Source organism: Panicum virgatum, chromosome 5N (assembly GCF_016808335.1).
Source record: "Panicum virgatum strain AP13 chromosome 5N, P.virgatum_v5, whole genome shotgun sequence".
In the NCBI taxonomy this organism is placed as follows: domain Eukaryota; kingdom Viridiplantae; phylum Streptophyta; class Magnoliopsida; order Poales; family Poaceae; genus Panicum; species Panicum virgatum.
The window spans coordinates 1,896,325-1,920,242 of NC_053149.1; the positions used below are offsets into that span (position 1 = coordinate 1,896,325).

General features: G+C 45.2%; 4 protein-coding genes and 2 long non-coding RNA genes across 7 annotated transcripts; 2 read left to right on the plus strand and 4 right to left on the minus strand.

The window, feature by feature from the left end:
* The first annotated feature begins 600 nt into the window (after positions 1–600).
* On the plus strand, positions 601–3,423 carry LOC120674256 (proteasome assembly chaperone 3-like). 2 transcript variants are annotated; one of them, XM_039955406.1, is made up of 8 exons: positions 601–821; positions 975–1,078; positions 1,319–1,366; positions 1,448–1,494; positions 2,101–2,167; positions 2,248–2,291; positions 2,766–2,823; positions 3,076–3,423. In XM_039955406.1, exons 2-8 carry the CDS (start codon positions 1,001–1,003, stop codon positions 3,124–3,126), a joined length of 393 nt encoding a protein of 130 aa, XP_039811340.1. In that variant the 5' UTR covers positions 601–821; positions 975–1,000; the 3' UTR covers positions 3,127–3,423. The 2 variants fall into 2 exon arrangements, with proteins under 2 accessions (XP_039811340.1, XP_039811341.1); XM_039955407.1 differs by lacking the exons at positions 2,766–2,823; positions 3,076–3,423 and adding an exon at positions 2,394–2,678.
* A 1,570-nt stretch (positions 3,424–4,993) lies between these two features.
* LOC120672866 lies at positions 4,994–6,597 on the minus strand. Its single transcript, XM_039953471.1, has 2 exons — positions 5,470–6,597; positions 4,994–5,417 (listed from the first exon to the last, which is right to left on the minus strand). The coding sequence occupies exons 1-2, from the start codon at positions 5,719–5,721 to the stop codon at positions 4,995–4,997; spliced, it is 675 nt and encodes a 224-aa protein (XP_039809405.1). The 5' UTR covers positions 5,722–6,597; the 3' UTR covers position 4,994.
* A 303-nt stretch (positions 6,598–6,900) lies between these two features.
* On the minus strand, positions 6,901–9,647 carry LOC120672311 (jasmonoyl--L-amino acid synthetase GH3.3-like). Its single transcript, XM_039952638.1, has 3 exons — positions 8,955–9,647; positions 8,029–8,843; positions 6,901–7,926 (listed from the first exon to the last, which is right to left on the minus strand). The coding sequence occupies exons 1-3, from the start codon at positions 9,359–9,361 to the stop codon at positions 7,364–7,366; spliced, it is 1,785 nt and encodes a 594-aa protein (XP_039808572.1). The 5' UTR covers positions 9,362–9,647; the 3' UTR covers positions 6,901–7,363.
* Positions 9,648–15,726: 6,079 nt separating this feature from the next.
* Positions 15,727–17,656, plus strand: LOC120672249 (bidirectional sugar transporter SWEET3b-like). The gene is made up of 6 exons (XM_039952564.1): positions 15,727–15,984; positions 16,064–16,100; positions 16,207–16,429; positions 16,533–16,694; positions 16,918–17,037; positions 17,139–17,656. The coding sequence occupies exons 1-6, from the start codon at positions 15,945–15,947 to the stop codon at positions 17,328–17,330; spliced, it is 774 nt and encodes a 257-aa protein (XP_039808498.1). The 5' UTR covers positions 15,727–15,944; the 3' UTR covers positions 17,331–17,656.
* On the minus strand, positions 16,713–17,638 carry LOC120672250. Its single transcript, XR_005674023.1, has 2 exons — positions 17,385–17,638; positions 16,713–17,295 (listed from the first exon to the last, which is right to left on the minus strand). It is a non-coding gene; the product is annotated as an uncharacterized LOC120672250 (long non-coding RNA).
* A 4,301-nt stretch (positions 17,657–21,957) lies between the features above and the next one.
* On the minus strand, positions 21,958–23,545 carry LOC120672272. The gene is made up of 3 exons (XR_005674041.1): positions 23,401–23,545; positions 22,986–23,331; positions 21,958–22,812 (listed from the first exon to the last, which is right to left on the minus strand). It is a non-coding gene; the product is annotated as an uncharacterized LOC120672272 (long non-coding RNA).
* Between the last annotated feature and the right edge of the window lie 373 nt (positions 23,546–23,918).

The following is a 23,918-nucleotide window of genomic DNA, read 5'->3' on the forward strand; positions in this document are numbered from 1 at the left end:
CTTGAGATGCAAAGTTGCATGTCGAAATATTTTGAAGTATTTTTATTTCTCAAATACGCTGGAGAGCTATGCATATTTATATTAAGAAAAAAATGTGTACAAGAAACTCTGCGGAGTCTCACGCCAAACAACCTGGGGCTGTGATTACATAACGCAACAACAAAACAGAGCGAAAAAAAACCCTACTGAAAACACAACAGAGAATGGCGACACAAATTGAATCTCGTTAGCAAGGATAGCGTATCTTTGAGTTCCCTAGTATTAAGAGGAGCAAATTTTTTATATACCATTCAGAAATATAGCTCATCCTATATGTACCATCGGAAATTAGTATATTTTTTTATGCCATCGATGATAACATATAGTGGATGAGAAATTAGAAACGATGGCATATAGAGGATGAGAAACGATGGTATAGAAGGGATACGTGTCATCAATAGTGGCACGTAGGACATGAAAAATTATAAACAATAGTATAGAAAAAATATACTAATTTCCAATGGTACATAGAGAATGAGCTATATTTCTCGATGACACAAGAAATTTGCTCTATTAGGAGTGCTCTGATGATAACTAAAGGCCATCTCGGCCGTCGGGATTGAATCCAACGGTGACTACTGCCCAAGCCACTCAACCCTCTCTAGAGGCTCGCAAGGCAGCTGCCGCGGCGGCCGCTCCGCCTCCCTCCCTCTCCGCGCGCCGCCGCCTCCCTCTCCCATCTCTCTTCTCGGGCTTCTTTTCCTAGAGGCGACGACGGGGCGAGCGGCGCCAACCTTGGCCAATTCTTCGTCGGGCTCTTCACCGGCGCGAGCATCCGACAGGTAGGCCCGCCCATTCCCTTCCCTTCCTGCTGTGCAAATCGAACAACCAAAACCCTAAATGACGCTGCTTGGATTCGGATCTGACCATGTATTTTACCTACTAACTTCGATTTTCTTTTTTGCAAATATTATCGGCTGTATGTACATGTGTAGGTCCGCCCCTGCTGCTGATTGGGTAGATGGAGGTGCCAATGAACTCTGCGCAATCCGGTGCTCACTTCCCGGTGCAGCATCGGTCCGTCTCGTTAGAAATCAAGGTACCTGTCTTGCGGCGGCAAGATTTCAAATTCTGTCAAATTTTAGTCAGATTAAGCGAATATGACGAATGTATTGTGTAGTATAAATTATAATATATTGTGTAGCATACATTTGGTTTGTATAGTTATTAGTTCATTTGGTATTGGAGAGACTATAGTTTTCCTTTTTACAGTTTTCTGACTACGAAGATACTATATAAAGATAGCTTTGATTGTTCCTTCCCCTTTTGGGTTTTCTAGGGCACTAAGACAGACATTGTTATCAGTAAATATGAAGATACCTTTCTGGTAAGCTGCAGGTCTCAGTTCTTATTCACTCGAGTCCTGATTCTCACATGTCAAACATGTTCATCTTTAATAAATCTACAGGTGATTGTGACACAAATTGGCTGCATGGGAACCATACTAGCTGCCAAGTATGTTTTTATTCCTATGCAATTTCATTCTCCGGAAAATTTGAAATTCAATTTTGTTATTTGCATTATCGGTTCAGTTTAAACATCTTCCTCAATGCTATTTCTTTCACATTGTTTTGAGATTGTAATATTGTTAAAGTCTTTTGAAAGAGTACTCAGGCTACTTGAAAAAAGGACGTACCCAGTGCCGTAGGCTCCCGCGCTGTGCGGGTTCTGGGGGAGGTTATTAGTGGGAGGTCTTTCCCACACATCGTGCAATGTGTAGAGGCCACCGCTCGAACCTGTGACCTCTTGGTTCACAGGCGGCAAGCACTACCACTCAGGCTACCTCCTGTCCACAAATACTTTCACACAAATTCCAGATTGTTCACATGCTTGAATCTTTATGCAAGATAATGCCTTTACTACCTCAATAAGAAAGATGATTTCTTACTAGCTACTACTTGGCTACTAGTAAGATTTTATTGAATGACCTTTCTACAGGAGGTGGAGAGTTAGTGTCTCTGGAGATTTATAGCTTAAGAATATTGGCCTTATAAATGACATGTTGAATATTTTGAAATTTCTGGACTGTATTTTTTATTAATCTGTAACCTCCCTCAATAGGAAAGATGAAAGTGTTTTTTCAGACCCAACCTACAACGTGTCTGTTCTTTTTGGGAAGAGAGATGAGGTAAGCTCATTAGACCATCAGCCATCAAAATATCATCTGAACATGCAAAGATTAATGAATGTACAAAATTGTGACTGCAGCCACTCCTACTAGCTTGTGCACGACAACTTATTGAGCACATAAGGTTTGCTTCCTTCACCATACACTTTGGCTGTCTGTTTTTTTTCTCCAGTCTCCACATCTTCGAATAGAATTTTTCAGATGTACGTGTACATGTCATTCGCAAACTGCATGCAATTTCAGACCCTATGCTGCGTAAGAGACCATTGTCTGTACCTGATCATTAGGTGAAGTAATGGTAACCATCTAAAAACAGTCAGCACTCAGCAGCAGACACCAAGGAGCTCCTCTTTTGTACTGTTCGTGGACATCTATGCAAATATTCTCCAGCAAAATGGCTCTTCGATTATAATTGTTTTGTCTATGTTTTGCATATAACTTCTTTGCTTCTAGTATCACAAAATTTAGTGTTATTATCTCTAACACCACTATTAACTGCTCCTTTGGTTGACCGTAGATACACCATTTTCATACTATAGGGTACACAGGAACAGCATACATTGAGAGCTTACACAGCACTGTACATTCATTTTTGTAGTGGCAGTGGCTCAGCACGGTCGTTGGTGATCTCTCTAGGTCTGAAAGATCATTCTCAGGTCAGATTCGAAAATTCACTGTGTGACTGTTTTTACTAATTGATTTGGTGATTTCAAGCCAATGCTGTTTTTCTCCGAATAAGTTCTGGACCAGCACGATCTCAATGTTGATTACAGTTGATTTTAGTCTAATTTTCCAAAATCCTGGAAATGGTCAGATGAAACTTTAACATTTATCTTTAGCGAAATGAGTACTACACATACCACTCTGGATAGTTTTAAACTTTGCAATAACAATTTTAAACTTTGCAGGGAACATTGAAAGATATAATTGCAGCTGTGATTGAGAATCGTCTTTGGTGATGGTTTTGATTAGTTGAGCTTTGGGCCAGGCACATTCAGCCCATTGACAGAAGATGCTGACTTGTGAACATAAAACAGATGAACCCTCATTTTATCATGTACGTAATTCTAGAACTTCTGTAGTTAGAATTTGTTTCTACTTTAACAAAAAGGTGATTTTAAGCTCTTCCGTGATCGATATTGTCCTACCATGGGCAAGGTGGTTGGTTGAGGCTTCCGGTTTGTGTTCCTGCATGGTTGCAATCTCCTATTGCTAAGATTTGAGTCTCAAGTTAAACATAATTACTTTTGCGGGAACATCTTGTGTTTTTTTTTGTCACGTTGCAAGCAGTTTGTTACTACCCAACACATTGCACACTACATTCATCGGACCAACACATGAATATCACTTTCCCTAGTCAAGTAAGAATAAGCTACCATCTAGTAAAACAAGCTCATTGCTCCCCTTTACTTACTTTCAAGTGTTTTCCAGAAATTGAAGTACTAAATTTATGCAGTGATTAGTTGAATTTTTCTGCAGCGTCTCTTTGAAAACCACAACATGAGACGACAGGGATTTTCAGATGGAGGGGAGAATCTCCACTCTGCTTCAGGTTTTTGCTACCTAGGCAGTTTTGTGAAAATGAAAACACAAATTCTCGATAGACAACTATGATGGACCCTAAGTAAAATTGCTCAACCAATTAATCAAAACCGAGCAAGTAAATAGGAACACTAAATCTTGATTGCTAGACTGAAATTAAGACGCATATCTCAGCAACTAGTAGTACCTACTGAGAGCTCGTTTGGGATGGCTCCCTGCTGCTCCAGCTCCGTAAGTAGAGTCCTACAGCGATACTGTAGCACGGAGCTGGAGAGCCATTTGTTTTATCTCCGCACTAGAGTGCAGCACAGTTCTACACAATACCGGTTACTGTCGTGCGTAGCACCTCCGAACGGTGCCGTCCCAAAGGTGCCTTGAGTGCCGATGGTGGCTCCTGCTTCGTGTCGCCTGCCTGGCTGCTGCAGTTGTCGCCGCCTGAATTGCTATCTCCCTCCATCGCCGGCGGTTCGTCGAACGCTGGGTACCCCAGTATCTCTCCATGGTGAACTGGAAGCTGTAATCGTCGAATGGCGCGAAGTAGAGATTCCAGTCCGGCATCCCATCGGCCATGCGCTCGTCTTTGGCGGCCTGCACGACATCCTCCTGCCGGGACGCCGCCTCCTCCTCCGCCGGCTTAACACAGTCTGCAGACTGGGCGTGCGCCGGCTCTGTCGTGGCGTTGGCGTGCTGCTCCGCCGGCGGGCTCCCAATGGCCGGCGGCAAACACGGTGAGCGCGTGGCCACGAAGTGACCGGCTTCTTGCCCAGCGCCGTGCGCCGCCGTAGTGGCAGCCCGGTTTGCCGTCGGGTCGGCTGCGGCTGGCAGCACTGGCACCGGCGCCGGTGCCGGCCCCGCGGGCTCACGAACTGGCACCAGTCACCAGGCAGCCCGGCGTCGTGCACCGGCATGTCGTGCGCCTGCTGCCGGGCGGCGGCGCTGGACGCGGAGTGATGATGGTAGCAATGGGCATGCTCAACGCTGGGACGATGCTGCGGCGGCGGCGGCATCTGTGAGGTCGAGGCGCCGGCGTCGAAGACCCCCCACGGCTGAACTGGTGTGCACGGCACCACCGCCGTCGACGGCGAGAAGTGGTCGTCGTAGGTGTTTGCCAGCATCCGGGTGCTGCCCCCGGCTCCGTCGTTCTCGCTTTCCATGGCGGCGCTCCTGAGGATGTAGAGGCGGTACAAGGCCAGGTCCTTGAACTGCAAATCAAGAGCGCACATTATGTAGATGGATGAAGAGTTTATGATCGATCTATCAAATCTTGAGTCAAAATTTACTTATATTAGCTTAATTTTGAATCTTCCAGGTTGGGAGGGATACTGACATGTGTCGGCGGGGAGCTGATGAGGTTCTCTTGTTCGTGTACGGGGACGACGAACTCGTGCATGCTCCACTTGCTCTTGTCAACCCCGCGATCGTAGAACACCAGGGTCATCCACCTCCCGGCGTAGAAACCGCCCTTCCTTCGCGGCCACCGCAGGTTCTGGCCGCCGCCCGAGGCCTTCCACCCACCACCCCTGGCCGCGCGCACCAGCCGTGGGCCCTTCTGGTTCTTGTCCCCGGGGGGCGCGCCGCCGGCTCCCTTCTTCTGGTCCTTGTCCCCGGGGGCCGCGCCGCCGGCTCCCTTCTTCTGGAACTCCCGCCGGCTGAAGAAGTATATGTAGTGGTGCTCCGCGTCCTCCTTGTACCTCTCTGCAAGGATGTGCTCGGCGGCAGCAATGGCGGATTATCGAACGTCAGAGAAAGAGAAATCAAACCAGGAGAGGGTTCGGGGGGACGACGACGAAGAGAAGGGGTCGGAGAAGAAGTTGCGTGGATGGATCTGACTGACCGTAGAGCTCCTCGGGGTGGTAGTCAAGGATTCGGAGGTTGTGGAAGATGCGGTCGAACGACGGAGGGAGCTTGCCGCGGTGGATCCGGTGGGAGAGGAGGCGGATGAGCTCCAACTCCGTGGGCACGAAGCGGAAGCCGCGCGGGAACCCGTGCCTCGTCAAGAACCCGTCTGCCATCGCTGACGGCTTCTGCGCGCGAGGTCGTCTCGTCGAGGTGAGCCCAGTCGTCGGAGAGGAAAGTTGAGGGAGGCTCCGTTGGATCGGAGTTGGCGGCGACGCCAACCGACTTCGATGGTGGTTATTGCTGGTATTCGAGTCGGCCCGGCCGGAGGAACCGAATTCAAATCCTTTCTACATTTCGAGCCACGTCATATTTATTGTTTTTTACTTCACTTTAGTATATGAAATATATGTGAAAAGGAAAAAATTTCATGATGCTATATTTCGTAATTCTGCGGTATTGAGCTCTGAAAAAAAAATCCGATGAGGGCTATGTAGGAAAGGACTAGGGTGGCTCGCAATATCAGATAGGAAAAATATAAAATAATATAGACTCATAGATGGACAAAGATGAAATTTCATATTCGCACACAGATCAGAAGTTTATTGGACTTTACTCGAAAAAATTAACCATAAAATTGTATTTGATTTTATTTATTTTGACTTGAAAAATGCCACACGCGTAAAAGAAAAATAGTAAATAATACTCCCTTCGTTTCAAATTCAAATTGTAAGTCATTTAAAATTTCTAGTGTTTAACTAAAATTAAGAAAAGATTACAAAGATTCATAGCACTAAATAAATATACTATGAAAGTACATTTAATGGTATTTATTTGGTATCATAAATGTAAGACTCTATTGTATAAATTTGGTCAAATTTGAAATATTTTAACTCTCCAAGAAAGTTGGAATGACTTAAAATTTGGAATGGAGGGAAGATACAGACACGTGTAGACATGCATAAGTCATCTTTTACACACTCAAAGCATCTCCAGCAGTTTGGCAAATCGAGTTGCCATCTTTGATTTTTGGCAAAAACGTTAAAAATACTCCTCCAACAGTTTGGCAAAATACTTAGCAATTTTTGGCAACTTGGGAAAAACCAGCCTCCAGCGCGTAAATATACGCGCGCGGCGCGTGGTTGGCATCGTGGTTTCTAGTCAGGTGGGAGGGTGAAAAAATAAATAAATAACAGAGAATGGTTCTTGATTTAAGTTTTCAAGAGGTGGAAGGGCATAAATATAATTTTGTTTCTCTCTCAGGGTTCCTGATGTAAGTTAGATCTGGATTTGACAAGTGAATTATGCCAAACTGTTGGAGATAAGCTCTTTTTTTACTTGGCATATCTTTTTAGAAGTTGGCAAAACACAAGATATGCCAAGTAAAATATGGCAAACTCTTGGAGATGCTCTCAGTATCTGCTCCTAAATCCTGATCAATGCTTGTGTATATTATTAAACTATCTTGAGTCGTTGTTACATACCACCGTATGTCAAGCTCCCAATGGTCTGGGATCCAAACTAAATCCACACCAAACTATTTTCATTAAACACGCTGACATAAAACCACTTCAGATCACCGCACATAGCATGTTAAAACCAAATCGCACCACCCGTCAAAGGTATAGAGGAAGGTGGAGATCCAATAAATAGTGCAAGAGCGTGTTGGTGGTGGTACTTTTAATTGCTATGCGCTAGTGATGTCTAAAACGATAATCATATCTAGTCAAGCCAAATCAAACCAAATCAAACCGTTTCTTTTGTGAAACCAAACCAAACTCTAGGAAAACCATTTTCCACCAAATTGAAGGAAGACCATTAGCAGCTTGAACCGTAGGCCGTGCTGAACAAGACCTTCATGGTGCTGCTAGAGAGAATTTGGAGGACGCTCGAGTTGGATCCGGCAACGCACCGTGGCAGCTTGAACTGGTTGACAGGAGCTCCGAGGGAGAGGTAATCCTCCATCACCTTTCGGAAGGTGCCCGGCTGCAGGACCCGCAGCTCTAGCGGCCCGATGGCATTGGTCTTCCTCGAGCTCACGTAGCCAGCATCGACGAAGCCTCTGTCCAACTCATCGCAGCAGCTCTGCAGCACGTCGTCGTCAGCCCCGGCAGCGGCGCTGAGCTCCCAGAAGATGACGTAGTGGCCCGGGTCGGACGACACGTCGGCGTGGCTGGTGTAGTCCAGGACCTCCAACCTCTCGCCGGCGGCGGCTAGGATCTTGGCCGCGCTGTCGACGGCGAGCTGGACGTCCTGCTCGCTGTTCTTGTCGACGTTGATGGACAGTGTGAGCATCCCTCGGCACACGAACTTGAGCTTGGGAGTGGAGTTGTAAAACCCGGCCACCTTCACCACATCTCCCAGACGGTACCGGTATAACCCTGCGGCTTATCATTCTCAGAACTACTAGATCGAGTTTAACTTATCGAAATGGTTACTGGATTAATAATCCGATATAACCCTGCTGATTTGAAACAACGTGCCTGCGAAGGTGGTCATGACAACTTCGTAGTGCTCGCCGACGGTGACCTCCGTCAAGCCGACGGGCTCCGCCTCGGCGTAGCTCGCGACAGGACAGGCTTCGCCGCCGTCGCTGGTCTTGAGAGGGATGAACTCGAAGTAGGCAATGTTGGGGAGCACGGTGAACGTGGCCGACTCCAGCGGCATCTCCGGCTCTACGTTGGCACCGACCATCCCCTCGGACGCGCCGTAATCCATGGCGACCAGCGGCAGGCCGCCGGCGTAGTGCCGGAGCTTCCTGACATAGTGCTCCATGGACCCCGTCACGATCGTGTGCACGTACTTGGCGTTAGGCCACAGCGCCGGGATCACCCCGTACCAGTTGCTGAGCCCGGCGCACCGGCGCGCCACCTCGTCGGCCAGCGCGGGGTTCGGCGCGAGGAGGGCCGACACCGCCCGCCGGACGGCCGGGTTGGTGACCCGCGCCGGCGACGGGGCGCCGCGGCGGATGTCGTGGCACAGATCCTCCCACACCAGCTCCAACGTCTCGAACGCGAGCGTGAGGTTGTGCCCGAACATGGCGAACACGGTCCGGACCTCGCCGGCGAAGAGCAGGCCGCAGAGGAGATGGCAGTAGAGCGACTCCGCGAAGTCCGGGCCGAAGATCACCTCGTCGGGGCTGCAGCACGGCAGCTGGATGTCGCGCACCGCGGCCTTGTACTCCTCGTTACGGTACAGGTTGGTGGTGGCCGTAGTCGCCGTGAGGCCGCCCTTGGTCGTCAACTGCCGGCTGCCGTAGACGAACTGCAGCGCCTTGCCGTCGTCGACGGGGAACGCCCTGGTGAACGTAGCAGAGATCAGATCAGATCAGATCGATGAAGTGGTAGCAATCACATGAACGTAGAGATCTTATAATGAAGTACTGCAGCGCGTGCGCGACGTACGCTACCTGTTCCTGAAAGCGAAGGAAGTCCGGTATACGTGCATCGTCAGTTTGAAAAGCTCGTCGTTGAAGGGCAGGTACTTGCGCTTCCCCTGCGTCGTGCCAGAGCTGAGGGAGATGGAGGTGACGGGCTTGGCGGTGAGGACGGGGGAGGTGTCGCCGTCGGCGATGCGGCCGATGTAGGGCTCGAGGTCGCCGTGCGTGGCGAGCGGCACGCAGGCCCGGAAGGCGTCCGGGTCGGTGCGGCCGGCGAGGCCGAGCCTCTGGAGGTACTCGACGGCGCCGTTCTCGTCGAGGATCCGCCGAAGCGTCTCCCGCTGGACGGCGGCGGCGTCCAGGGTCAGCCGTTCGAACTCGGCGATCGCCTCCTCACTGCTGAACTCACTCTTCTTCTTCGTCTTCCTCCCCAACATCGTCTTGCCGCTTGAAAACTATGCTTTAATTTGCTTCTTCTTGTTTTGGCTAATAAGGTTGGATCATCCTCCCCTTGGATTTATAGCAGGAATGGAGGAGCAGAAATTCAAAGGCGGTAGGTTCGAGAGTAACGTTTGACATTTCCAACCCTAGAGTAGCGTGATCTTGTCTCGTTGGATGTGCATGCAACGCCGTCCAGCATATGGATCGGAACAAATGATCTGATGACGACTAGGGCAACTCAAGTCGTAAACATGCTCAAGTTCACAGCTGAAGTCTTGTGCTCCATCCTTGGGTCAAGAAGACAAATGATCTGGTCTTGTGCTAGCTCCATGCATCCTTACGTTAGGAAAGTAATGACCAGGAGTGGACGACTTCACTTACTGCATCCTTACGTCAGTTAGCATAAACTTTTGGGTAAATTTCTTTGCTGCCATTTTCATTGTATATTTCCTCAGATTCTTTATTTGTTGTAAGTGGGATCCATGTGTCACTGAGACATTGGCAGGAAATATATATTAATGGCAAAATTTGCAATAGCAAATATTGGACAAATGTCGCAGACTTTATCACGAGAATTTATCTTTGGACTAGCTAGGTTCAAAATTATTGCTAGATTTTTCAGCTATGATTTGGTTTTAAAAAACAACATATTGAAGGATATTTTCAAACTTATTTTCTAAAAAAACGTTATTCAAACGATAGGGTGCTATGCACTGGGAGGTACAACGTCTCGTCCATAGAGACAGGGTTGGTTCAGAATAGGGATCTAGATGATTCGGGTGCCAACGTGTGATGGTCACCGAGTCCAGCCACGTCAGCGTGGCACTGTAGCAGATATATATCAGCATCAACAGGCAAATGCCACTGAAAAAATAGTGTTGGGACACAAGAGGGTGCCAGTCATGCAACAACCACTTGCTTTGGATCGGGTGTGTACGTGTTCAAGAACCGGCCTTTCTCCTGCCCTTGCCCTGTAAACAGTAGTCCTTGGACATGCTTGACAACTATTTATGCACATAAGCGGCATTTATTGGGAAATCACCATAGAAAGATGGAGTGGATATATGTTTTGACAACGTCTAAAACAATCACGGACATCTTGTCTTGTTTACACGGACGTTTGTTCCCGTTACACAGGTGGAACCAAACGACCTCAGTATTCTGTTGCCTTGTAGTCGTTACCGGCTCGTTCTAATTACATTTGGGTTAACGTTGTAAATTCCGAACCAAACACTGCCTAAGTACGTAGGAGAGCGAGCACGTATGTCGAAATTGACTAGTTAGCATCTACTCCCTCCACCCAAAGTGAATGCAACTCTCGCTTATCGTGGAGTCAAACATTTACATCTTTAAATAAATTTAGTATGAAAATATATTCCATAGTTAACATAATGATGCTAATTTTGTACTATAAATAGTGTGTTTAGTTCCATCTCAAAAATTTTACACCCATCGCATCAAAGAGAATCTTGCTATTTAGGAGTATTAAGTAAAATCTATTTATGAAACTTTTTACACAGATGAGTTGAAAATTGTGAGATCTATGAGCCTATTTAATTCATGATTTGCAACAGTGATGCTACAGTCTCCAACCGCTAATTATAAATTAATTAGGCTCATTAGATTCATCTCGCGATTTACAACCCACCGTTGCAAAAAGGTTTGAAAACAGATTTTATTTAATATTCCTAAATAGCAAGATTCTCTTTAAAAATTTTTGGGGAAGGAACTAAACACAATTGTTTTGTATAAATTTAGTCAAATTCAAAATTGTTTGACTCCTCGAGAAAAGTTGCATTCTTTTGTCGACGGAGAGAGTAGTCGACGCGTGCGTTCTTGGAAAATTAACTAAGCATGTCCATGTCATTATATATGTCAACCAACATACTACAGTACTAGCTCTATGTCAAAAATTACACGTGGCAACGGACCAACGTTTTCCCTTTTCTTCTTGATCAACGCGACTTGCAGACGATGGGGCTCCCGCGTTCGATGCAATTCGCTTCCTCAGCACCTTGATGCGCCCGTCCCTGTACCTCAGCTCGTCCTCCAGCTCCCTCAGCTTCTCGGCCTGCATCTTACCGGTCCTCGCCGCCACGTGCAGCTCCGCCGCCGCCTCGCGCTCGCGCCCCTCGGCGTACCGCGCGCCCACCTCGGCCGCCTCGGTGTCAAGGACAAGGCCTCTTAGGAGCTGCTGTCAAGTGGACCAGGCTGTGGAAACGGAGAAGGCTACAAAGGGCAAAGGACTCGGACCGGTAAGGGGTATCGAACAGAACAGCAACAAACTCGTCTTCCTCCTTAGAACTCTGCCCCCTTGTATCTCTTGCTATTCTTGAAGCCTAGCCTCGGATTCTTGCTGTTCCCAGTCTGAACTCCCTCTAATTCTTCCCCAATTTGTATCAATACTCTTGCTATTGTGATTTGGAGGTCTAGGACCATAACAATTAGTATCAAGAGCCTTCAATTTGGGAACCCTAAAATTTTTCCCCAAATCGAGTTCGCCATGGCCGCGTCGCTGTCGGAGATGTCGGCGTCGATATCAAGGTGGACGAACATGTTGCAGCAGATGAATGCCATCTTGGACCGCATGGATAGCGTTTCCTCGGCGTCAGCTTCAGCGACCTCCGCCCCGACCACGATGGCCACGACACCAGCTGCGTCGCCCACGCCTGCGGCACCCTCGACCACGTCCACAGCTGCGCCGCCCACGCCAGCAGCGTCCTCGGCCGCGCCCACGACTACTTCGCCGAAGTCCCTCGCCCCGACGCCGGCCACGACCCCTTCATCGGCGCGCGCTATCGCCATGGTGCCCGCGCCATACGCGCCGGCGACCGCGTCGACTCCACCCACCACCGCTGTAGCCATCTCTTTTCGGCTTCCGATGCCGCCATTCCTCGCCACGAAGAAGAAGATCGCCAAGACGACCAGGCGCCCCCAAGCGCGCGCGCTGCAGTTCGACTCCCTTCAGAGCGTGTGGCGGTCGCCGCCGCCCATGGACGACCTCCTCCGCAGCAAGCGGGACGAGGCCCGCGTCTGCGATATCGTCGCCGACGTCATCGACATCGAGCGCGAGTTCATCTGCGACGCGTTCCTCGTCGCGCTCGGCAGCATGAACGGCGCCCTCATGGGCCAGTACATCGAGTTCGTCACCGACCTCTTGCTCATGGCGTTTTGTGTGCAGAAGATGAGGTCTCTAATGTCTCGCCCGCAACGTGTTCGACGAAATGTCACAACCGCAGCGTCTGCCCACCTGGCGTTCACAAGGCTCGCAGACTCGAGAGCAAGCTACTCAGGTACAATACCAGCTGTTATCCTCACTCGATTGGTGTTGTTCCGGTTGCAGTTACCACTTATGTTCGTGATGACTGCATGTTGCTTGAAATAATGACTGAGCCAAGTTCAGCAATGCCTTGGCCGCCCACCAGCAATGACTATTGGCTTTCTAAAAGAATTCAAGGATGCTTCAATTTGTGGACGCCATTAAGATGTGGTTGGGCTTTGGTACAGCAAAGGCCACCATGGCCACCACCTGTACACTTTGATCTTGCAGCTCGTGGGCTTGATGTGTTACCATGTTCATGGCTTCTTGATGATTTAGCTATTGCAGTTCACGAAAACATGCTCAAGATGGCAAGGGATGAGCAGCAGAAGCTTTTGTTACTGGATCTTCTCGTGTTAGTCATGGCAGCCCCTGTGATGACTTTGTGGACCATGGGGATTCAGCAATACATATATCAGGACAACACCATAAGGAATCCACATATGATTGAGTTAGAAGAGGATCAAAATACTCACTGCAATGACAGCAAAGGCAAGTTTGCTGTAACAAATGAATTCAGTGATGGGCATCAGAGGGTTGAGCCACTGTCTCAATGGGGAACAAACGGTTTTAGTTCTGGAAAATTTAGAGTGCAAGGAAATTGTTTGATGCTCGACACGCGGCCATCAGGGAAGCGAGATGATTCTAATGCTTGGCTATTTGAAATTAAAGGTGCTCGATCTTTGTCTGAGAAAATGCTACCAGATTGTGGTTTCAGTTATAGAAATCAAACTGATATGGTTGAGAAGATAATATACTTTTTGACTAGTTTGTCCATCACTCGGCCATGGGATCCTGGAGTCTTAACTTCATTTTGTGCAAGTCAGCACAAAGACAATTATTTCCAGCAATGTTTTCAGATTTTTGTCCGGCTGCCATCTATTTGGACATGGATTTCAGATATGCATCAATTCAACATTTCCTTTGTTTCCCTGCATGCCTTGGAAGAATTATTGCTGACTGGTGTGCATTGTTCACATTTGAAGCTAATGGAAAGCCTTTTGATTGTGAAGATCGCTGGCTGGGTGTCTGACAGGGTGATAACATGCTTATGGAGAGTAGGCATCCATGATTATGATTGGCTCTTTATATTGTGCTTCAGAATTGTTGACAAATCAAGTGCACTTCAGCTCCTACTAGTATTGATGCCACAGAAAAGAAATGAATCAACCATTTCATTGATCAATGTGAAATACAAGAAGCGATTGGTGATCTTCAGTTGGGTGTAACCTATGGCTGGCGTTGATCATTTGCGTGCCTACAGGTGGCAGCATGAGCCCCTTATCAACCTGATTACTAGTGTGAAGCTAAAGTGCAAGGTGGCAAAGGATTTGAGCAGCAGCAGGTCTGTTCATTGGCGATGGTGTGATCACTCACTGATAGAAATGTGTCAAGACCGATCAGCGGAAGGTGAAGAACTACTCCAAATTTCCATAGGATCCTTGTGGTTGCGGCTTGAGGGCAAGCCGCATTTCAAGCGGCGGGGAATGTCAAGGATAAGGCCTCTTAGGAGCTGCTGTCAAGTGGGGTATCGAACAGAATAGCAACAAACTCGTCTTCCTCCTTAGAACTCTGCCCCCTTGTATCTCTTGCTATTCTTGAAGCCTAGCCTCGGATTCTTGCTGTTCCCGGTCTGAACTCCCTCTAATTCTTCCCCAATTTATATCAATACTCTTGCTATTGTGATTTGGAGGTCTAGGACCATAACACTCGGCCGCGTGTTCGCCGCATCCAGCTCCCGCCGCAGCGCGTCCACGCGCTCCCGCAGCTGCTCGATGGCCTCGCGGCGCGCCGACGGCCGCTGCAGCAGGCCCTCCCGCAGCGCCGCCGCCTCCCCGGCGGGGCTCGCCGGCGCGGTCAGGGCCGACGTGATCGACGACATTAGTTATCGATATGATGGACCTACGACTTTTTTTTTTCTGTGATGCCGGCATGCAGTTTCGTTTCGCGTAGCTCTGGCTGCTCTGCACTCGTCTGCTATAAATCGTCCGTCTGGTTCGCCGGCTTGGTTTCCTAGTCGGACGCTCAACTGTTGTTGAAGGACGCTGTGCCTCCTGCCCAGATCCGATTCGGGAACCACACGGAGCAGGCCGGCAAAAGGCCCCCAACATCCCCCGCGGCCCCGCCTAGGCCGTGGGCCGCCGGCCCATTCCAACGGGGCACGTTGGGCCGCGGAGTCGTTTTCGGACCCAAAAGGAATATGTATATCGTTGACTCACTGAGACATGCAAACTTTAATACCTCCAGTTAAAAAAAAGTTACTACTGAAAGGCTGGTTCCCTTGCCATGATCATCAAGACGAGTATGCAGAAAAAACAGCAAACAAGTCATCTGCATGCTATTTCGATGGTCAACCGAGCTAGCTGATGCGAGGTCCATCATCAAAACAACGGTATCCATTACAAAACTAGAGCAAATCCTGAACTGCCCACGGCAATTACTAGTGATCCTCTGGTAGTGAGGATCATCAGATCATGCTGGTAGCATTTTAAATTTGAATAGGAGGTCATAGTAGTGCGCTAATTTGCTTTAGTGAGCAGAGCCTGACACCAAACTAAACTTGGCGCCTTCAACGACTAAACAATGTGCATAATGCAGAATCATTGCGCGATGTGCATTCCAGTGCTGCATGGCTTTTTATGCCCATGACTGAACGAACGTTCTCATCCTGAATCCACAGAGACAGAGGTGCGCCACCACCTGCGATTTTTTTTGGGAATTATTTGGTGACTCATTGCTCAGGAAGCAAGTGGCCTGATGTGGATTCAGAGTAGGCGTATACGTGTGTGCAGGCTTAGTCCATCAACTTTTTCCAAAGGCATTGCGCTCTCATCGATGGCGCTAGTGTTCATAGTTGGTGACTGACGCAACAATCACCTTCCTTCGAAAAAAGTTTTTTTACAAAGATTTTACCTTTGCTCATAGTGTGCGGATAAACAAAAGTTACGAACATAGGTTGTCGTCAACCTCATCTGCAGGCCACACAGGCCGGAAACTCTTTGTGGACAAATGACCTGAGATGTTGAACGACGACATTGATAATTTTCTCAGGCTACCCAATTGAACTTCATGCAGCCAGTGCTTTTGCTTCTTGTGCTGTACCCACTCATTGTGCAGTTCTGTTCAGTTATGCCTCGGCTCAGGGAGTATAAATAGAAAATAGCCAGCCTACACTTGAGGCAAGCAAAGCCATTCAAGCAGTCTTTGTCAGATAGACCATTTGCCCATCTCAAGACTGAAAGCTTGGCTGGACAGCAAGAATGGTTCCTAACACAGTCCGTGTAGCTGTTGGAATTCTAGGTACTCCTCATCTGCATGTCCTTTCGAAGCCATTTGTTTCCATGAATATGGCTGTAAAACCAACCTCTCTTTGTTGCAGGAGATGCTGCTACTATGCTCCTCTTTGCAACACCAATGTACGCGTCATATTCAGAAATAGCACTATATGCATGATCAGAAATCGATACAACCTACGCAATAATCTTGCTTAAACCCTATGCTCTGCAACTTTGTGTTTCACAGATTGACATTCAGAAGGGTCATAAAGAAGGGCAATGTAGAGGAGTTCTCATGCGTGCCTTACATACTAGCTCTGTTCAACTGCCTCCTCTACACTTGGTATGGGCTTCCTGTGGTGAGCTCCGGATGGGAGAACATGACAGTGTCTACCATCAATGGATTGGGCATATTGCTTGAGATCGCATTCATCAGCATATACGTATGGTTTGCACCAAGAGAGAAGAAGGCAAGTGATCAACGGCGCGTTATCCTCTTTCGCACACATGTATCGGTATTGTGTAAACTGCTGAATATTGTCAACAGGCTATCTGATGGTCTTTTTTTGGCAGAGGTTTGCCTTTGGATTGGTGCTTCCTGTTCTGACGTTATTTGGCTTGACAGCGTGTTTATCGAGCTTCATGGTCCATACACACCATATGCGCAAGGTTTTTGTGGGTAGTGTTGGTTTCGTGGCTTCCATATCCATGTACAGCTCGCCAATGGTAGCTGCAGTGAGTACCAAGTATACATTACCTCCACAATCAGATAGCAGTTGATGATTCATTATGAACCTGTTTTACAAAAACTCCAATCCACCTGCAACTCACATCGAAGTAGTAGTACAGAAACCAAATCAGATTAACTAAGTAAAAAGCATTAATTTTCACTTCTGCAACGTATGTGTACTGCAGTTTTCTAACCAAGGGTTTTCCGAAACTGAATTTGTAACTTCAGAAGCAGGTCATCACCACGAAAAGCGTGGAGTTCATGCCATTCTACCTGTCACTGTTTTCCTTCCTGTCCAGCGCTTTGTGGATGATATACGGGCTCCTTGGGAGGGATCTGTTCATCGCGGTTAGTGCAGGATCCTGATCAAGTTCACTGATAAAATGGAACTCGATAAAACCATCATCACTCTCTCTGATGCTTCACATACTTTTCTTGGTTTGATGCAGTCTCCGAACTTCATCGGTGTTCCAATGGGCATCCTTCAGCTGGCGCTGTACTGCATCTACAGGAGAAGCGACGGGGCAGCTGGAAAGCTTCATGACACCGCCATCGATCAGGAGAAGGGTCTGAAAGCAGTAGTAGCCATGCCTCCGCAGGAGCTCGCTGGAACGAAGCCGGAGGCGGAGGGTCAGAAATGAGAGTGATGTGCATGTCCTTTTTTTTTCTTCTGAAACTGACGGTGCAGAACGAACCTAAATGTTGCCAGAATCGAGTAGCCCGCATCAACGGCTGGGCCTCCGACTTGCTTGCATGTAGAGTTTGCCTTTATTGGATCGGATCTTGATGCTTGCAGAAACCACTGCTTGCTATCAGTCCAAATAAACTAGCTCATGGATCCAGCCTTCAATTCAATGAATGACCTATTGAAGATTTAGTGGTGGATTTGAGAGGAATTTTAAGGAGAAGATAGGAGAGGGAGGAAGATGAACGGTAAAGTTTGGGGGAACTTAATGGATCCATTCTCTCAATCCTTCTCTGTACGCTGCATTATCTCTTCACCATTTTTACACTTTAGTCCCTCATTTCACCTATATTTACAATATACACCAAACTTCCCCTCATGATGAAGCAAATACATCATATAGACACATCTTGCTACAGAATGCAGAAAATATCTTCTCAGTCAATCCTTTGGTCAAAACATCAACCACCTGACTAGCTGATTTTACATAAGGTAGACAAATTATTCCTTCATATGATTTCTCCTTGATAAAATGACGATCGATCTCAATATGCTTGGTTCTAGCATGATAAACAAAATTGTTAGCTATATCAATAGCAGCTTTGTTGTCACAATATAACATCAAGGAACTACTCTCAAACAATTTTAATTAAGTGAGAAGAATCTGCAGCCATAACAACTCATATACACCATGAGCCACAGCACGAACTTCAGCTTCTGCAGTTTGGGGGCACTTAATGGATCAATTCTCTCAATCCTTCTCTGTACTATGCCTTATCTCTTCACTATTTTTACACTTTGGTCCCTCATTTCACCTATATTTACAATATACACCAACATGATCATATCAGTAGGTAGAGCTGCAAAGGAATCTTGAACAGCTCATGATGAACGGCTTGCAGATTCAGATCTCTGCCATGTCCATGGTTGTGCAGAAATGAATAGCAATTGTCGCGAGCAAGAGTTGCATTTCACAAGTTCTGAAGTAGCAAGGCCAGCGAAGAACAGGAGCTCCGTACCAGTCGCGCCGACGTGCTTGACGGCTAGGAGCACCTCCTCAGACTGGCTGACGGTCTCCAGTTCCGCCGCCTCCATCATGTGCCTTCACTGACGCCTCCGCCGGATAACCTTGAAATCGGGCGTGCGAACCACCAAATCACCAACATGCGGTGGGGCAGTCGCTTGGCACATCGGCACGTTTCGGTACGCATCGCGGGTCTCCTATATCCATGGCCGCCACGGCGTCTTCCTCTGCCATCTCATTTTGACAGCAGCCAAGATGTTTTGCAAAGACCACCCTGATTTAGATACCCAAAGTTTTCCATAAAGGATCCGAATTAGGAGGTTTTTTGCAGAAAATTTGGACCTCGTCATGGGTTGCCAACTTGCCATCCTTCTTCATGTCAGGTGACCATGGACCTCATCGCGGCGGATCGCGAAGTCTTGCCCTCCTATACTTCTCCAGTTGCATTGTTACACCCAACGCAAAAGCGAAGCATCGGTCTGCTCAAGTTGGTTGGTGTAGTGAAAGGACTCTACTTCTCACCGGCCGGTGAATGACTGAGGCAGTCAAGCCAATAGATCTCTATTCTTTAGGTATTCGGTATTAGGGGACCTCCCTGTAAACAGTAGAAACTCATAGCCGGTGAGGCGCTGACGCTGTCGGATTGCCACTACCATCGTCCACAGCCGCGACATCTGTCTGCATCTGGCTCAGCCCAAAATACTTTGCAGAAAACCCCACAAATATTTGTTGGTAACCCATGGTTTGGATTGTCACCAATAATCGCAATCCAAGTTTTTGCATAACCCCCCTAATTTTTTGTATAAACACCCCTACATTTTTGCAAATGGCCCCTCGTCGTCTGTTATCCCCTCGCCTACTCTCTCCTTACGATCCGGCGATGGGCGACAACCCCTTCGTCGCTGCAGATGTTCCGTGCCTTCTCCCCCCTTCCCTTGGCAGGCTCCGTCACCTGTGCCTCCGTTCGCGGTGGCCTCTTCCTCCTGATGCGAAAGGAAGCGAAGTGGTGGTTGTGGGTTCGCCACATCAGGTTGGCCGTTGCCTTCGAAGTCTTCTGATGCAAAGGGAAGCGAAGTGGTGGTTGCGGTTTCGCCACATCGGGTTGGCCGTTGCCGTTGATGTCTTCTGATGCAAAGGGAAGCGAAGTGGTGGTTGCGGGTTCGCCACATCGGGTTGGCCGTTGTCGTCGGCGTGAAGACAGCTTCTCACTGCCACTGGATGACTGAAGTGTGGATATAGGGCGGCGGCTGTCCGTGCAGGGGACCTCACCTCATCTTCTTGCCTGCTCTCGGAGGGTGCGGATAGATGTCACTTGAGGTGATTAAATTTGAAATCATCGCATGAAGAATCGCGGGATGCAGGTTGGTTACCCATTTGGATTGTTTCTGGTGGTGCGGCCCATTAGTGGATTGGACTGTTTGCGCGCGTTAACGCGCATTAGTCTGTTTTCGTGCCAATTTTGCGCGCGTAGTCTGTTTCTGTGCCGCAGCCTATTTTGCGTTTGTTCCGTGTTTGTTTATTTATTATCCAGTGTTTGTTCTGTGTTAGTTTCATTATTGTTCCACGTTTGTTCTGTGCATTCTGTTTGAAATATACATTCCCAGGTCTGATAGTTTAGCAAATATTGACAATAAAATTTTGAATCTATCACTGTTCCAAACCATTGGATCAGTCTTATTCGAACATGGGACAAAAATGTTATCCAAGTTATTAAATTTCTTATCGAAAAAAGAAATGTCTTGTAAAAGCATTAAACATTCTTAGGTATTCAAACAAACGTCTTCTAATGAATCTTTGCCAGAATTGGGAATCACAGGTAGCAGCAACCACAGGTAGCAGCAACCACAGGTAGTAGCAATAACAGGTAGCAGCAACCACAGAATTGGAAAATCAGCAATTCAGAGTAAATTTCTTGAAACATCCTTTCATCAGCTTGTTAATCTGTTGAAAACAACAAAATGAGTGTACTGCAATGTATATATAAGAATGGTTAACATAAAAAGCTTACAAAGCAAACTATATATGAGTATTTTTAGTTCTATATAGTTTGTATTAGTTTTGATCTCAATCTGCATAGAGCAACCTTGATTGATACCTCAGTATTGATCATATGGAAAGGCATTGATGGTTGAATAGAATTATGAATATATCAAATTGTTTAACAATATCTCACCTCAATTTGTATTCATCTTAAACAGTTTGAGCTGCCTCAAATATCTAGAGCAGAAAATTCTTGAGCCTTAAATGAAAAAAAGTTTGTATTAGAAAATTTTATATTACAAAATACATCATTAAATATAATAAAATTGCTTTAATACAAACTTACATTTATCTCACGAAATGCTTTCATGAATTCTGAATTAGCCTTGTTAAACTTGATCGTTAGTAATTGAAATAGGAACTTTGCACGAAGATTATGAACATCGGACTGCAAGAACAAATAAGTATAGGCTATAATATATTGTGAGCTGTTGAATAATCTATAGCATTGTATAACTCTTATAACAACTTACATTTGAGAAAAGCTCAATGTTTCAACCATTAAATGTTTGCATGAATTGAATAGCAAATATTCTAGAATTATATCTGAGAATAAATAATTTGAACAATTTTGTTAGCACATACATATCTTGGATATTATGAACATTATAAAACCAGCAACATCAATGTAATAAAAGTTAGCTGAAAGCACGTTTTGGAATTGGAATGTATGTTACACCAAAATCATTTATGTTGTAGCTAACAGAGGTACGAAAATTGTTGTTGAAGAATTTTCTGAAACTATAAATTACTGAATGTACAATAGGTTTTGCAGTTTCTGAATTGTAATCTGAGTCAAGAATATTGAACTTCTTGTCTATGAAATTGACGACAATCAACGCCCACTGATTGTTAAATGAACATAGGATGTATGCCTAAAATAAAAAGATAAATAGTCAGTACATTGTTATGAAAACACAAGCATGCTATGATATCTGGTTTGAAAGAGTAGAAATAACAATAAATTTTCTTACCAGTCTAACATTGTTAACTACAATCGATAGATTCAAGGAAGCTAACCTTGTAGTGATCAAAATTTAAATTTTGTTTCATGATAATAGACTGCAATATTGAAAAAGTATTATTTTCAGTAGTAATTAAAAAAAGCAAAACAAGAATTTGTGTGATAATAACAAAATACTTACCACTGCTACAAGTAATGTTGATATATATGACCATCGACATTTGCAATTAGTTTTTGATGAGCAGAAAGCATTTTTGAAAAACAATCCATAACATGAAAGTGTATCCAACCACCGCTCATCATGGACAAAGATAACTTATACTTGTCGACCCAACAATATCCATTCTGGAAAACTTTTTCACTCCTTTCATGAAAATAAAAAATGTACAAACATTTTAGAGTGCAAGCAATTATAATGACTAGTAGCAGCAAAACTTAATGAAAGTGCAACAAACTTTTTATGAAGAAAGAAAACAACTAAGCAAAAATGATATATGATTTCTTTTTGTATATTACTTGTCATTGAAACAAAAAGTTTGATTTCTAGTTGTGATACTTCAATCATTTTGAACCTTTCTTTTCCCTCTTCACTAAGTGTTTTGAATCTATCATTCTGAATGTTTTGATTTCCCTCTTCACTAACCATTTTGAATATGCCATTCTGAATGTTTTCTGTTCCCTCTTCATTAATCATATCTGCACATTTCCTAAATACTCTCTGCAGACTCTTCAATAAAGAATCATTAATGTTCTTCAGACTTGTCATCATGCAGATCTTCAAACAGATCAAAACTTGGAAACTTGTTGTTAAGATTTGAATTAGCATTTGGTGACAAAGATCTTCCATAAAAATGATCATTCAGTCATAATCCAAAGTATTTGTTTGGTATTGGTAACCTATGCTGATCATCCTCTGCAAACTTCGAAGTGCTCATATCTTTGTCATGATGATCATTCAAGCTATATTCAACTCTGATGCAGTAATATCCTTATCCAATGGTCTAATTAATTCTTGTGTTTTTTCTTTGTTAATATGAGATATATCATCATTTGTTGCACCTTTAAGTAGAAGAAAACATATATCAATAGGAAACAATAAAAAATTAATAAAATAAATAAGAAAATATACTATCACTCAGTTTATACCTTGTGCATGATCTATTGATAGATTAAATAAATAAAATATAGATTATAGTCAGTTGTATCATTATCAGATTATCAGAGATTAGCAAAATAAAATAAATTATGATAAAAATTATGAGTTAAATGTTTGTCGAAAGTTACAAGACATACCTCCAGAAGAAGTTGAAAGGTCATGAAGAGAAGGTGTACCAAGTGGAGTGTCAAAATCGAAAGTAATCTTTTCTCCATGTTTATGAGTTTTTTCATCATTTTGAAAATCATCATTCTCTATATTGGAAGCATTACCAACAATATATTAAGGATTGCTAAAAAAAGTAAGCATATATGACATAAGAATATATATATTTGAAACATACTAGTCTAAAACACCTGCATGTTCAGAATTAAGAGTTCCAAAACTATCACCTGCATGAACATAACAATATATATTTGAAACATACCAGTTTGAGCAGTTGTAGGTTCTGTAGGTTCAGAATTGTGAGTTCCTGAGCTATCACCTGTAGCTTAAAAAAGTTAAGCATATATGAACATAACAATATATATTTGAAATATACCAGCAGCAGCAGCTGCAGGTTCATAATTATGAGTTCCAGAGGTACCAGCTGGAGCTCCAGAATTCTGATGTGCTAAAGAAGTAAAAGAAAAAAATTCTGCAGCAAGCAATGACATTCTGTTGGAGAACAAAGACACAACTCCACCAGCTGGAGGGCCACTCAACTGCTGCAATGCCAACTCATCAATAAGCAATTGGCAATGCCTATCAACAATAGTCTTCATATTTGCAGCCTATTAATTATAAAAAAAATAATTAGAACCTTTAACGAGATAAGAGAAAACAAAATAGCAGAGACATACCATTTCACCAGAAGATGGTCCAGCTTGTGGAACTGAACCATGAACACCAGCAGCTGCATGATTAGCAGGTGCAGGTGCAGCTGCGGGGACAACAACAGGTGCAGGTGCAGGAACAGGTTGAACAACAGGTTCATGATAAGGTGTCAAAGACATATTACGAAACTGCACCAAATAAATAATATGTATTACAGACCAAGAAAAAAGTGCACCGAATAAACACTATATTAATGAATCAACAAAAAGATAGAAAACTCACAGGGAGAGCGTCGTAGCACAAGTACCTAGACCTGCTAGTGATATCAACATCAACTTGAGTAATAAATTTGAAATCTTCAGTCGTGACATGGCAGAATCGAGGGAGACCATAAAATAAATAGTACCCATTATGATAATTCTCATGTAAATCTAGAAAATCCATGTACATAGCATGTATAAAAAGAATAACACAAACAAATCAGATAAGATAGAGTAAAAATAATTAATATAAGGGTATGAAGAATAACACACTCACAACAAAC